Genomic DNA, 13,653 nt, shown 5'->3' with positions numbered 1-13,653 from the left:
TTCACAAGCTCAAATATCTTAAAAAATGATAATTCTCAAGAAATATAAAGCTCAAATGCTTTTGAAATATTCTTAAAAAAATAAACTAACTTCCTTTTATGTTATTCTTTATTTATCTTTCTATAACTTTGTTGGGCTATATATATATTGATATTTTATAGGTAAATTAACATATTGTATGTATAAATAAACTAACATGTCAACTAATGCTAAAAACAAAAATGTAATAAAAAAGTAAAGTTTTGTAATATTAAAATAATAAAAATTTACAACCTAAGACTTTTTACATGTTTCTTATTTTGAAATTTCACCTTTTTTATTTTATAATTTTCTAAAGTATAAAGGTTAATAACCTATATTCTTAAAACATATTCAATTTATTTATTTTACATTAAATATATATTATATAACAAAAAATATTATTTACATTTATCAAATTTTCATGTGTTTAAAAATTTTATGTGATATTACATTATTATATTTACACCATCAATTATTTTTATGATCAAATTAAGTCAATGGATCAAACTTTAAAAAAAATTAAAACAACAAAAATTATGTAAGTGAATATTTAAAAACTTTTAACTTTTATGATTTTATAATAAACAGTAAGGACTTAAGTGTTAATAACCAATTGAACACATCCTTGCCGTTGAACACTTTAACCATTGATCCATTGGCTGAGTTGAAAAAAGACAAAAAATGGGATACCGTGCAACCGTTGCACGGTAGGCAAACCCATTTTTCTATATATTATCATTGAAATACATTAAAAGAATAACCGATTTTTAAAAAAAAGTGAAAATATTTTAGACTTAGTTTATCAAAAGTTTACTATTCTACTGGAGATTTTATTAAAAAGATCTTTAAAATCAATTACTAATCTCATTTGATGTTGTAAAATTAAGGATCAGTAATGAGAAATCAATTGGCAGATATTATGCTCAATACTGCATACAAATATTTGAGTTTTAATAAAAAATCTAGAAATTTATTTAGAATATAAAAATATAATCATGTTATTAACCAAATAAACGAGTTAAGGACTTTAATTACAATCTAATATAAAAAAAATCACATCAATTTAAATCCATCTCATTTAATAATTGTGTTAAGTTTGATAACTCATGCCTATTAACTCGTGTTATGTTGGCATCGAATAATGGAATTGTACCAGCCATACTGTTGAATGTTGATCATGCTTAGCTTTGACGTAATTCAAAGATTAGTAATATGATATTAAAAATATAATTTTATCGTAAAATTAACCTTTTATTTATTACAAACCTACCAAAAAAACCTATTATTTTTTCACCACCCACCAATCTCTGTCGCATACTGCCAGACTGCAGAGGATCCTATCCAAGTTCCATTAACTTTCAGTCAAAGCATTCCAAAAATCTAAAATAAATAAATATATTAAAAATTATCCTACGCCATTAAAAGCACTTATTTAAAACTATTTAAATCCACGTTTGCACCTCCGCTCCTCACGCTCCTCTTGTCTTAAAAAAATACCAACTTTACAGTGCAACTTTAGATCTGGACCAACCATTATACGAGAATTTCTATATATATATTCCATTATATTATTTTCACAATATGTACGCAACATTAAACTGTTATAAAAGCACTTTTCACCTCCTAATAATCAGAGAGCAAAGAGTGTTCAATCAATCATTGAAATATTTCATTGTCACCACTCCCAAATTTTCGTCGGGTTTTTGAAAATCTTCACTCAGCTTTTGACTTTATTATTTTTAACTTTTCTTAATGAATATCTTTTTTTTGGTTGGTTTAATGATCTGGGTTTTTGCTTTTGAATATTTAGCCAGCGCTTGCTAGTCGCTGCTTTTTTGTGAACTCTTCAAAGAGGTGATTTTGCTTCATTTGTACTTCATCTCTTAGTCTTAGCTGAGAAATGTAGTGGTTATTGATTTAAACCAATGAACATCCAACTCAGCAATTATTAGTTTCTGTAATCTTGTATATTTTTGGAGTTCTGTTAAACCAATCAAACTTAGCTAACAACGCATTCCAATTTTGGTGGAGTATTCATTTTCAGCCACCAACATTGCATATTTGCATTTTTGCTCAAAAAAATTATTTTTTTTTTTAAACTTCAAAAATTTTATTAGCTTCTCTGTATGTTCATTTCAACTGAAAATGAGCAGATCTCAATGGCTCTTGACAAAGGACCAGAGCCACTGAAATCATCTCCAATGGAATCAACCCTTGAATCCAGTGATGGGTTGCCTCCGGTTCCTGATTTGCCTGATTCACCGCCGCTTCCTTTGATTTGCACCGATGTCAATGTTGTTCCTGAGCAACAAAAGAATGAGCTTGAGCAGTCAATAATCAATCTTGAAGGTAAAAGATCTTTCAAGTTTCAGTCCTAGGAAATGTCAATTGTCATATGTGTTCAATTATAAAATTATAGCAACATGTGTTCATTGTCTTGTTGGGAAAAATTGCTGTCATTTTTTTGGCAGGAGAAATTGTGGAATTGAGGTTGAAGAAGAGGAGATTGGATGAGAAACGACGAGAAGCATTGAATAAGATATTAGACATCAAAGGTAGTTTATTATTTTTGATTTAAGGAAGGGACTTTATATTTTTTCTTTGCCCTTTGATTAAAGGATTGATTTTGATTTGCAGGCTGTATTAGAGTCTTTTGTCGAGTCAGATCATTTTTAGTGACAGGCAGAAGAGTAATTCATGAACCTGTACTTACTGAGTTGGAGAAGGTTGTGGTTAGATCAGGAGGAAGCAAGAAAGAATTCGGATTTGATAAGGTGTTTAATCAGGCAGCTAGTCAAGGTTAGCATCTGATTTCGTGTGTTTCTTCATTTCCAGGTTTAATTGAATATGTTTTCTGTTTCCAGTTGTCTAAGAGGCTTTATTCTGGTTGAAAACTCTGTAGAAGATGTTTTTGTTGAGGTTGAACCAATTCTTAGATCTGCGCTTGACGGGCACAATGTTTGTGTTTTGGCTTATGGTCAAACTGGCACTGGCAAGACATTCACAATGGTTAGTGACTACATTTAAAATTGTTGCTTTTCTCGAATTCATATTGTTAAAATCCCCAGATTTTTTCATTCATGAATGTTTGAGTGTGATGATGTTTCAGGATGGCACTAGTGATCAGCCTGGAATTGTTCCTCGAGCTCTTGAAGAGCTTTTTCGTCAAGCCGCTTTGGACAATTCATCATCTGTAACCTTTTCAATGAGCATGCTGGAGGTTTACATGGGTAGTGTGAGGGATCTATTGGCTCCAAAACCAGTATTTAAAGCATATGAAGCTGCGACTAGATGGTAATTATGTTTCTGCAAATGCCCAGAATCAGTTCCAAAACTTTGAACTAAAAATGAAGGCCATTCACTCAATTATGCTTATTGTGATTTTGCTCACTCTACTACAGCAATCTCAACATTCAAACAGATGCGAAGGGCACAGTGGAAATCGAGGGCCTGACAGAGGTGCAAATCCCAGATTTTACAAAGGCCCGATGGTGGTACAATAAAGGGAGACGGGTTAGATCAACTTCATGGACTAATGTGAATGAGGCATCCAGCAGGTCACACTGGTGGGTTTCTGGTTGAGTTTGGGTTAGAATTTTGTTGATGAATTGATTTGTTTTGATGATTACATTATCTGTTTAGTTTCATATATCTAGCTTAATGAGGATCACCATTTTCCGACATGGGGATGCCTTGGAAGCCAAAACAGAAGTAAGCAAACTTTGGATGGTTGATCTTGGAGGCAGCGAGCGGGTACTGAAAACAGGAGCCACTGGGCAAACACTGGATGAGGGAAGGGCCATTAATCTCTCCCTTTCTGCACTGGCTGATGTTATTGCAGCTCTGAGAAGGAAGAGAGGCCATGTGCCTTACAGGCAAGTTCTTTGCTGGCTTCTATTTTCAGCTTTTAATTATCCTTTTTCTTTTGTTGGATAAGCTAGGAGTGGGCCCATATACTTTAACTGAAAAAGACATGGATTCCAAGTTTTTAAATGCTGTTAGGATAGTTCTGAGTAGCCGTTGCTTCTTTCTTACTGATTATATTTTATTTCTTGGGTTGCAGAAATAGCAAGCTAACTCAGATCCTCAGAGATTCCCTGGGTAACACCTTTGCTCTTGTACTTCTGGCTTCTTATTATTTTTTAATTAATTTCCCCCTTTCCTTTTGGCTGTGAACTCCTACTTTATTATGAAATATTGTTATGTTTTAGAAATTGCCAGAAATTAGATGTTGTTCCACTTGTATCTGCATAGCAGTGTGAGGAGTAATTTACAAACTAATGGCTACTGTAAATTATGGAATTAATTCTTTTTCCTGTGATAAAATTAAACAAAATATATGAAAATGCATGATGGCCCTCATTCCAATTGCTTTAGGTGATGGTTCAAAGGTTTTGATGCTTGTTCATGCAAGCCCATGTGAAGAAGATGTTGGGGAGACAATTTGTTCTTTGAGTTTTGCCAAGCGAGCAAGGGGAATAGAGTCCAATAGGGAGCTATCAGAGGTATCAATCTTTGGAATTTCTTCTTCTGGATGACATGTATTAAACATTTGCAATACTTTCCGATATTCATCCTCTAATGTAGGACTTGAAGAAGCGAAGGGAGATAAGAATGGCAGAGCTCGAAGAGGACATGAGAGAAGCTGAAGCTGAATGTCAGAATGTCAGGAATCAAATAAAGGAGGTTGAGTCCCTCCTAAGTGAAAAGAAAAAGTTGTTCTCAGCCGCATGTCAGTCCCTTGAGGATGAGGAAAAGAGCTTTGTAAGTCCCAAAGAAAATCTAAAGGAAGCAGCTGAAACCCCAAAAGCTTCTAAAAATGTAACTAAAAGAAGTGTTAGCAACTCTGTCCCTCGTTTCATGACCTCTACTGTTGCTAGCCGTCAAAGGAAAAATGCTGCAGAGAAGGAGATCAGCATAAGGGCCAGGAATTTGATAACAGGGTCTAGAAGTTCAGCACAATTTTCATGTTCTCAATCGCTTAGCTTCTTGGATATTCGTTTCAAAGCAATGATACGATGTTCGAATAAAAAACCAAGATACGGTGAAACCAATACTCCTGTCGCAGAGAGTCCTAAAGGCAATGGCGGTCTGTATTCAAAGACAACTTCCATGCCACGAAACAAGGTTGTCACATATTCAGATCCAAACTTGAAAGTAACACTCTCTCGTCACAGGAGAAGGATGTCTGATTTCGTCTAACAGAGAAAAGAACTTTGCTAACGATAACTTGTGGCATATGGTAAATGTGTGAGATTAATTTTGTTTTGTCTACCACTTTTTTCTTTCAATGAGGGATTTTTTGTTCATGGTTTATTGATATGATCGGGTCAAGGTCATAGAGGGTGACATGTGTCATATAACGTACATAGTAAGAGTGATGGTTTGCTTTGCTGGGATCTGTAAATTTTATGGTGCGTTTACATGTTCCCAGCATAAAATGGTTTGTCTAGGTCTGATTGTGAGTGTTAACTATTCATTAACATGATTTGTGTAATTTGTAGTTCAAATGATGCTTGTAATGATGAAGCAAAAGGAAGTTATATTTCAATTCCTCTGATTAGATTCATTACAAATTAAATATAAATGCTTTTATTATGTTGATATTTACAGTAAAAAAAATTATTAGGATTTTTTATTTGAATATTTAGACCCAAGATATGTTAGATTTTACCATACCATTCAAATATTTGGCAAAAAAAAATCAACCTCTACGAGACTAAACTAGTAAAATCACAAATGCTTGTTTCAAAGTTGGGCCTTGGCTTTTTTATTTTGAATGCTAAAGATCCAAATCCAATTCAAAAGGATGGAGTCATGGAGACGCGTATGGTAATTTCCTTGGACTCACCCGCACTGTAGTTATGCCCTGCTCCCACTAGGCGGCCACTACTTCTCCATCAGAACGACATTCTCGGCGTCAACGACATGTCGACATCCGTCTTCTTTAGAAAACGAATAATCAAAGCGAGAAACGACGTCGGCCATCTCGTACAGCTAAATCCACCCAGCACCATCATTTTGCCAGGCCAATAACTGTAAAGACAACTCTTCTTCTTCACACACACACGCACCCTGCGAGCGAACAAACGAAACAAAATCGAATGGCTCTGGTAACATCACCGACGCAGCAAAAGGGTATAGTAATCACCGTACCGGTACTCGTTCTCACGCTCTCAGTCGCAGCGATCTTCTTTTTCTTCCTCCTCTCCTCGCTGTCCACGTGTAATTGCCCTCTCTCCTCCACCACTACTGACGCTGCCAACGCTGTCAGGAACGGTGCCGTGTCTGACTTTGCAAGGAGCGAGGATGATTCTTCTTCTTCTTCTAGAAGGTTCAGCGAAAGAACATCGGCGACGAAAGAGGATATTGAGTGGGTGAGGGATCAGATCCACAAGAACGGGCTTCACATGCAGGACAATGTGTTAAGGAAGGGGATTAATCCCCGTACTAGAGCTCAGCAATTGCAAGATCTCATTCAGTAAGCTCATTCATTTGCTTACTCTCGCTCTTAAGTTTCCTTCATGTTTTGATTTCACTAGTAGAAACAGCTTTTAGAAATTAGTGTAGGAAAATTGCACGAACATTTTGAGACGTTAGAACTGATGTTTCATTTACATTCTTGACATTTTATTGATTGTATTCTACTATAGCTCATGAGACTTCAATTCCAAATGGGGTCTCAGCGAGTCACTTTGTCAATTGCTAAACATGTACTTTTGATGGGATGATATGGAAAATATTTCTAAAGCTCAATGTGCTTTTTTCATGTATAGTGTGTCTTTGTTTTTAAAATTCTGGGATTTTTTGCTGGGGGAGTTCTTGAAAAGAGTTTTCAGTAAGAGTCCTAGGAATAAGGAACAAGTTTAAGATGATTTTATTTTCTGGAAACTGGTTTCCCATTCACGATGCCTGGTATGAGTGCGTAGGAAGCTTGTTTCTAAGGGTAGTAGGAAAGAGTGGAATATGTGAATCGGATTATTTATCTTTTGTGATTTCTGGGAATGGACACCGTGTAAAATGGGTTGCTGAAATGTTTCTTTCTTTCACTTTACACTCTGTATATGGATTTTTACAGTAACATATATTGACTGAAGTGTGATTCATAATGTCAACTAAAATTCAAGGTGAGGTTTCCTTATGATAATCTTGTGGCATTTGGCTTTTTGCTGTGTGCAGCACTTTCAAACATGAGATCACAATGTGAGAAATCTGCCATTTGCATGTTTGTGAGTTCTTTTTTGGTTTGTGTGCTTCATGAGTTACTTTGACATGTTTTATTAAGAAAGAGGGTGGTTTTGGCATGATTGTGATCAAATTTCTGGAATTGTGCAGATTCAAAGGCATATCACACTATGAAGGACCGGAAGCAAACAACCATACAGCCCTTCCATGCCCCGGTGAGCTTCTTGTTGAGGAGCATCACAGCAATTATGGGGAGCCTTGGGCTGGTGGCCGAGATGTGTTTGAGTTCCTTGCTGAGGCCAGCCACATAACACCCAACTCGCATGTCCTTGAGATCGGATGTGGTACACTCCGTGTTGGCCTGCATTTCATTCGGTATCTCAACCCTGAAAACTTTCATTGCCTGGAGCGAGATGAACTCTCTTTGATGGCTGCATTCAGATATGAACTTCCCTCCCAAGGTCTTCTACACAAGCGCCCTATCATTGTACGAGGCGAAGATATGGATTTTACTAAGTTTGGTTCAGGAGTTGTGTATGATTTGATATATGCTAGTGCTGTTTTTCTTCATATGCCCGACAAACTTGTCTGGGTTGGACTGGAGAGGTTAGCAAGTAAGTTGAGACCTTATGATGGACGTATCTTTGTGTCGCATAACATAAAGTTTTGCTCACGATTGGGGGGAGAAGAGTGTACAAAGAGGCTCACAAGCTTGGGGCTCGAGTATATCGGAAAGAAAACGCATGATAGCTTGCTTTTCAATCACTATGAAATCTGGTTTGAGTTCAGGCGGTCTGGAGCCTAAGATGTCTTTAGCATGGGCTTTTTGGTTATAATTCTTTGCAACTCAGAAGCAAGAGATAAAGTTACAGCATATGCATAGCCTCTATGTGCCTGTTGAGTTGCTTCTGCTTCCTTTATTTTTTTGGAAGTTAGGATTTGTTGACAGAAGTGTGAGGAAGAGTTGATGATTCCACAGATTTTTGCCTCAATGGATCATCAGTTTGTGCTGGGCAGGAAGACATTCTTTGTAATTTATTATTGGAAATGATCACCTAAAACTTGAATATTTTAGTATTCTGTACTGAATTGTAAGGTTGATTAGAGTGAACTCAATGTTATTTGTGACTGTCAAATGATGATGTAATTGTTGGCATAGTAGAAATTCTTTTCTCACAAGAAACTTTAATCCTAGGAACGACTGTGCTCTTGGTCTTGCGGATGCTTGAACGTGTTTCAAGAATGAACCATTAGAAATTGATAGATGCATTTGGGTTTGATTGCCTTGCTTGCATTGTATTTACTAGAATGAAAATAGAAAAAGCCCAAAAATGGGCCCAAGGCATCAATAATTTTGAGTCTCGATTAGGGATGGCAATGGGCACCGCCCGCAGCGGGTTTGCCATTACCAAACTCAAACCCGCACAAAATTTAAATTACCAAACCCACCCGCAACCCGCAGCGGGTTTTAATTTTTTTAAAAAAATCCACCCGCAGCGGGTTTTAACAATTACCAAACCCGCAATGGTATCCGGCGGATTTTTTGCGGGTTTCCGTATTTAAAATCACAAATATTTAATATATAAATTTATAATAATAACCTCAAGTTCCATATAACATATTCAATTTTATATTTAAACAATGTAAATGAAAAATTAAAATTTCCACATTAATTCAACACAAATTCTCAAATTTAAGTATAAATTATACAAATCTATTTAAAAAACACAAACTAATATCTAAAAATAATAATTACATTTCATATTATCATTTAAAACAAGATCAAAGAGAATATATTTATTTTATTCACCACCATAAGCACCCATCTAACACAATGCCTAAAATAATAATTAAGATTAATATTTTCAAATACTAATTCGAAGGGAAATGCCTTTAGTTTTCTTTAGGTTATGACTTTAGAATAAGAGATGAGCCATATACACACATACACAACTTTGAGCCTTTTACTATTTGGTAATTTGATTAATTACATTATTTTCTTTATATATTTTTATATTTAAATTAAATTAAAAATATTTGAAAAAAATTATTGCGGGTTTGGTGGATATCCATGCGGGTATCCACCGGATATAAGGTTAATACCAAACCCACCCGCATCCATATGCGGGTTTTAATTTATAATACTAAACCCGCCCGCAACGGATAAAATTACCCGCAACGGGCGGGTTTTGGCGGGTGGGTTTGGACGGGTTTGCGGGTTTGCGGGTACAATTGCCATCCCTAGTCTCGATAGAACTAATATGCTCTAATTTTCTATAAAATATGAAATAAAAGCAGACCTTTTGTCAGGTTTTTGTATGAATCTTGGGGAAAGTTCAGTGACCATGGCTGAGCTTTGGGGGCTCTATCAAGGATTAAATCTCGCTTGGAACGTTGGCATCAGCCGCTTATTAGTAGAAGTGGATAGCTACTGTGTTGTTCAGATGACCGCTAAGCAGGCGATTGTGCCTAATGCTTGCTATACCTTAATAGCGGCAATCCGAGAATTATTAAGTAGAAATTGGCAGGTTTCTATCACACACATCTACCGTGAAGCGAATTCAGCTGCGGACTTCATGGCTAATTTGGCTCTTTCAGTTCCTGTTGATTTGCACTCATTCCATAACCCGCCTGTGGGTGTTTTTTCTATTATTTCGCAAGATAATTTTGGGGTTACTCATCCCCGCTCTGTTCCTGTCTAGCTCTCTCTGAGAAGCCCCATTTAATCAAAAAAAAAAAAAGCAGACCTTTTGTCGAATATGAATAGAAGAAAATCTCGTCTCTATCTAGTATTAACTTTCAGTTATGCTCAATACATTTCTAGGTTAATTTTCAGTTATGCTTTTCTAGGTTATGTTATGTTCGAAATCAAATTAGGAAAAACCTAAAAATATGACCTGTCAGAAGTGGGATTTGAACCCACGCCCTCTTTCGAGGACCAGAACTTGAGTCTGGCGCCTTAGACCACTCGGCCATCCTGACTTGAATGTGACTTCGCTTCAATTCTATATTATTTAAAGCAATGTCGGAATTACCGTTCAATTTCGCAATTTCAAAGCCATCAAAACCCTATGAGGACCTCAAAATCAGCTCCGTCTGCATACCCATCCCCAAAAAATGCGTTCTTTACGAATATTGACCAGCATTTATCATAATCATCACCTAACATTATCACAGTACCGCTCGATTTTTACGACGAGGACATTGCAAGGCTCATGGATGGACTCGATCAAAGGAGTCTTCACCGGAAAAAAATCATCATCAGAGGACGGCAGCGTCAGCTCTGAATCATTCAATCTCCTTCGTAAGTTCCCGTCAGTATAAATCTCTTTCTCTCTCTCTCTCTCTCTCTCTCGATTAAATGTTAACGGAAGCCTTTAATAGTTGGACAAGGTTGTATCTGGTGAAAAACGTTAGACGTGTTTTTGTAAAAATGGTTTTTTGAATAAGAAGTGCACTAGAAGTGCTTTTGAGGAGTGAGGCCTTTTTATCACTGCTAAAAGGACTTCTGAATACTATACAGCGTTTTTGTGACTATTGCACGGTTGTTTGGATGAAATAGCCGAAATTGATTTTAGGGATAGAAGAGCATTTAGACTTTAGAGTTCCTTAAGGATAGAAGAGCATTTACACTTTAGAGTTCTTTGAAGCACTTAATTGGTGCTTTTGACACTGCTATAGGTGTTTCTGAAAGAAACAAAAACTATTTTGTGACTATTCTATAGCATTTAAAGTATTTTTGGTGGAAAACTTGATAGGTAGTATTCTAAGATGGCTTCTGAATGAGAGGATGTAAGCACTTGATGAGTGCATTTTTCTGAAAGCTTCCAAGGCAAAAGCGCATACTATGAAAGTTATCTAAATGGTACTAGAAAATGGACAATTTTTTATATTCTTATAGTAGATTTTTTAATGATTGTTGCAGGGTTTGCTGATGAGTTAAAGAAAGCAAGAAAGTTGGGTACATTAAAGCAATACATAGTTGGTAGAAGCAGTGCAACAACTTTTGCTGATACTTTTGAGAAACAAGAGGCAGTTCTTCGCTGTCTTGGTGCTTTTGATCCTAACGGAGAGGTTGGTTTTTTGTGTGCATACATGCAGTTTTTGTGGGTAAATTTTGTATGGTTCAAGGCTACAAGTTTGATAATCTGTATTATGAGTTCCTCATGTTCATGTTACAAAAATATGACATTCTCATATCAATACTTGCATTGTAGATCTTTCTTTATGCGCACATTCATTTATTGCATCTGGGTATGTGTCCTGATTAAGGTTTTAGATTTTCTGATTGTAGAATCTCCAAGTCAGTCAAAAACAAGAAGCCGCAAAGCAATGCAATTGCACAATAGCGGAAGTCGAGAATACCCTTGCAAAGTTTACATGGGCCAAAGAAGCACAAAAGAAAATAGAGAAGTTAAAGGAGGAAGGAAAACCAATGCCGAAGAGCATGGCTGAGGTAATACATCTTGCAAGTCATTGTGATCGCTTGTAATGCTAATATTGGTTCTTTGAAATGGATGTGGATGATTAAAATGACCTAAAATGTCTAATGTGAATTAACTAGTTCTTGGGAGGTTTACATCAAAAATATGTTTTTTTCTGGGCATGTATGTGTTCCAAGTGTCCCGGGGCGTTTTATTGTTATTTTAAATGAACTTTTCTGTGAGAGTAGAATATTGGGAATATATCATTAGCCATGATTTCAATGTTGTAGATTCAAAAGCTGATGGGATCATCACCACTGGATCTTGCCAGGTCCAATTTGGCTAAGAGTGGTCAGATCAGTAGAAATGCCCTCTGTCCTTGCGGTTCCAAGAAGAGATACAAACGGTAATTTTACAGCTTCAATTTTTGAGCAACACACCTGTATTCTGTAGACAAAAGCTGTTTCCTAGGCTACTGAGATTAGAATACAGCTTCAATTTTTGAGCAACACACCTGTATTCTGTAGACAAAAGCTGTTTCCTAGGCTACTGAGATTAGAATTCACCGTTGGTTTTTATTACTGCCTATAGAGATACATAAATTTGTATGCTATATGCTGCTTTCCAATAAATCCTTGTCAAGATTTCAGTGATGTTCTTGTCCTTTTTGCTTCAAAATGTCATCATCATTGTGGTGCTTTTTAATACAAATAACATATGAATATTTAGCTGGATTATCGTATTCTGAGATACAAATTGCTTAATTCTGTTAATCCTTGGCCGTTCCTACCAGATGGGTTGGGGATCTCTTATATCTTGTTCATGCTTTTTCCAGGTCTAGGTGTCTGACTGCTTGGCTATGTACAGTAATGTTATGTTCTTTGTTTAGCTTATGGTTCACGTTCTTTGCTATGTAGGTGTTGTGGAAAAGATTGACATTTAGGAAGATAAAGTACAAAAGAAACCCTACAACAGCCTTGAATTTGAGAGATGCTTTGAGATGGCAAAACAAATGTGCAGTCTCAAATGAGATGGCATGGGGGTGTTTTGCCTACTTTTGCTTCATGGATGAGTTTGCATGCACAAAGGAATCTTTATTTTCATTTAAGGAGAGAGGAGATGGTCAAAAGATTTGTTGCTTAATCCAATTTCTGCTTTTATTTATACATTAAGCTGTTGATTAGATTTTGATGAAATAAATCGATAATAGAATGCATAAGTCCAATTTGGGATTACCATTTATGCAATTTTGTCCTTTCTTTCCCTTCAATGGGGGGTTTTATTTGAACATTTTAATCATATTTTTTTGTTATAAATGTGACAAATAATCCTATTCATATTGTACTAACCTTCTGTTTTTAGATAATTTAATTTACATTTGTATTCACTATTCACTATATTGACACGTAATAAGTATACATGTCCATTCACATCTAATATAATCTCTTTTATATTAGAAATTAATAGGGAAACAATCAATTAAAGTGTTGTTAACGTATCTCTCATCACATACTTTAGTGTTGGCTCCCATTTAGCCTAGGGAAATTTACATCAATAGCCATAAAAATTTTGGCTTTTTCCATCTTAACCCCCCAAACAAACTTCTATCAACATTAGCCATAAAAAAGCCTTTGAGACCAAAATACCCCTCTTTCTTATCTCTCCCCCAACAATCTCTCTCTCTCATCTCTCCCAAACCGAAGTTTTATAATGTATCGTGTGTCCTGCTTCTCCATTTATCGTGTCTTCTTTACAGGGAATGTCATCAATCCTTCGCAAATTAGAATAATATGTCATCATATCTCCATACGGATCTGCCAACATAACAGTATATATTGATAATTAAGATACTTCACCGCAAATGAACATGAGAAAGTCTCCAATCCCTATTTCCTGGTTCAGAAACTTTCACAAAAGTGAAACTCCCAGTTTGGCTGTGGATTCTCCCTTCATTTTCTTTTTTTGTTTTTAAATTATTTTTGTTCTTTCTCTTCAGATGGCTTCACACTCAACTAATTACATC

At 35.9% G+C, this 13,653-nt stretch overlaps 3 protein-coding genes and 1 non-coding gene across 7 annotated transcripts; 3 read left to right on the top strand and 1 right to left on the bottom strand.

The window, feature by feature from the left end:
* Positions 1–1,620: 1,620 nt before the first annotated feature.
* LOC102621085 (kinesin-like protein KIN-14U) lies at positions 1,621–5,572 on the top strand. 3 transcript variants are annotated; one of them, XM_006471718.4, is made up of 11 exons: positions 1,621–1,875; positions 2,175–2,370; positions 2,493–2,576; positions 2,659–2,820; positions 2,924–3,030; positions 3,131–3,315; positions 3,423–3,587; positions 3,678–3,896; positions 4,085–4,122; positions 4,399–4,526; positions 4,609–5,572. In XM_006471718.4, the coding sequence occupies exons 2-11, from the start codon at positions 2,181–2,183 to the stop codon at positions 5,221–5,223; spliced, it is 1,893 nt and encodes a 630-aa protein (XP_006471781.2). In that variant the 5' UTR covers positions 1,621–1,875; positions 2,175–2,180; the 3' UTR covers positions 5,224–5,572. The 3 variants fall into 3 exon arrangements, with proteins under 3 accessions (XP_006471781.2, XP_006471780.2, XP_052297953.1); XM_006471717.4 differs by having other exon boundaries at positions 1,621–2,370; XM_052441993.1 differs by lacking the exons at positions 1,621–1,875; positions 2,175–2,370 and having other exon boundaries at positions 2,659–2,795; positions 2,886–3,030.
* A 291-nt stretch (positions 5,573–5,863) lies between these two features.
* On the top strand, positions 5,864–8,389 carry LOC102620616 (uncharacterized). 2 transcript variants are annotated; one of them, XM_006471715.4, is made up of 3 exons: positions 5,864–6,502; positions 7,201–7,224; positions 7,357–8,389. In XM_006471715.4, the coding sequence occupies exons 1-3, from the start codon at positions 6,126–6,128 to the stop codon at positions 8,009–8,011; spliced, it is 1,056 nt and encodes a 351-aa protein (XP_006471778.2). In that variant the 5' UTR covers positions 5,864–6,125; the 3' UTR covers positions 8,012–8,389. The 2 variants fall into 2 exon arrangements, with proteins under 2 accessions (XP_006471778.2, XP_006471779.2); XM_006471716.4 differs by lacking the exon at positions 7,201–7,224 and having other exon boundaries at positions 5,870–6,502.
* A 1,715-nt stretch (positions 8,390–10,104) lies between these two features.
* On the bottom strand, positions 10,105–10,188 carry TRNAL-CAA (transfer RNA leucine (anticodon CAA)). Its single transcript has one exon. It is a non-coding gene; the product is annotated as a tRNA-Leu (tRNA).
* A 91-nt stretch (positions 10,189–10,279) lies between these two features.
* Positions 10,280–12,926, top strand: LOC102620331 (uncharacterized). Its single transcript, XM_006471714.4, has 5 exons — positions 10,280–10,510; positions 11,132–11,280; positions 11,501–11,662; positions 11,921–12,036; positions 12,548–12,926. Exons 1-5 carry the CDS (start codon positions 10,324–10,326, stop codon positions 12,564–12,566), a joined length of 633 nt encoding a protein of 210 aa, XP_006471777.2. The 5' UTR covers positions 10,280–10,323; the 3' UTR covers positions 12,567–12,926.
* Positions 12,927–13,653: the final 727 nt, after the last annotated feature.

The sequence above is a fragment of the Citrus sinensis genome, chromosome 5 (assembly GCF_022201045.2).
Source record: "Citrus sinensis cultivar Valencia sweet orange chromosome 5, DVS_A1.0, whole genome shotgun sequence".
NCBI classification, from domain to species: Eukaryota; Viridiplantae; Streptophyta; class Magnoliopsida; order Sapindales; family Rutaceae; genus Citrus; species Citrus sinensis.
The sequence above is the reverse complement of the archived record's forward strand: the minus strand, read 5'-3'. Positions and strand labels throughout refer to the sequence as shown.

Bases quoted from the DNA above. Each gene is read 5' to 3' on its own strand.
- LOC102621085 (XM_006471717.4), top strand. From the start codon at position 2,148: ATGTTCATTTCAACTGAAAATGAGCAGATCTCAATGGCTCTTGACAAA. The intron at 3,897-4,084 runs GCAAGTTCTTTG...CTTGGGTTGCAG, and splicing joins AGAGGCCATGTGCCTTACAG to AAATAGCAAGCTAACTCAGA. The intron at 4,123-4,398 runs GTAACACCTTTG...CAATTGCTTTAG, and splicing joins GATCCTCAGAGATTCCCTGG to GTGATGGTTCAAAGGTTTTG.
- LOC102620616 (XM_006471715.4), top strand. From the start codon at position 6,126: ATGGCTCTGGTAACATCACCGACGCAGCAAAAGGGTATAGTAATCACC. The intron at 6,503-7,200 runs GTAAGCTCATTC...TGCTGTGTGCAG, and splicing joins CAATTGCAAGATCTCATTCA to CACTTTCAAACATGAGATCA. The intron at 7,225-7,356 runs GTGAGAAATCTG...GGAATTGTGCAG, and splicing joins TTCAAACATGAGATCACAAT to ATTCAAAGGCATATCACACT.
- LOC102620331 (XM_006471714.4), top strand. From the start codon at position 10,324: ATGCGTTCTTTACGAATATTGACCAGCATTTATCATAATCATCACCTA. The intron at 10,511-11,131 runs GTAAGTTCCCGT...TGATTGTTGCAG, and splicing joins TGAATCATTCAATCTCCTTC to GGTTTGCTGATGAGTTAAAG. The intron at 11,281-11,500 runs GTTGGTTTTTTG...TTCTGATTGTAG, and splicing joins CTTTTGATCCTAACGGAGAG to AATCTCCAAGTCAGTCAAAA.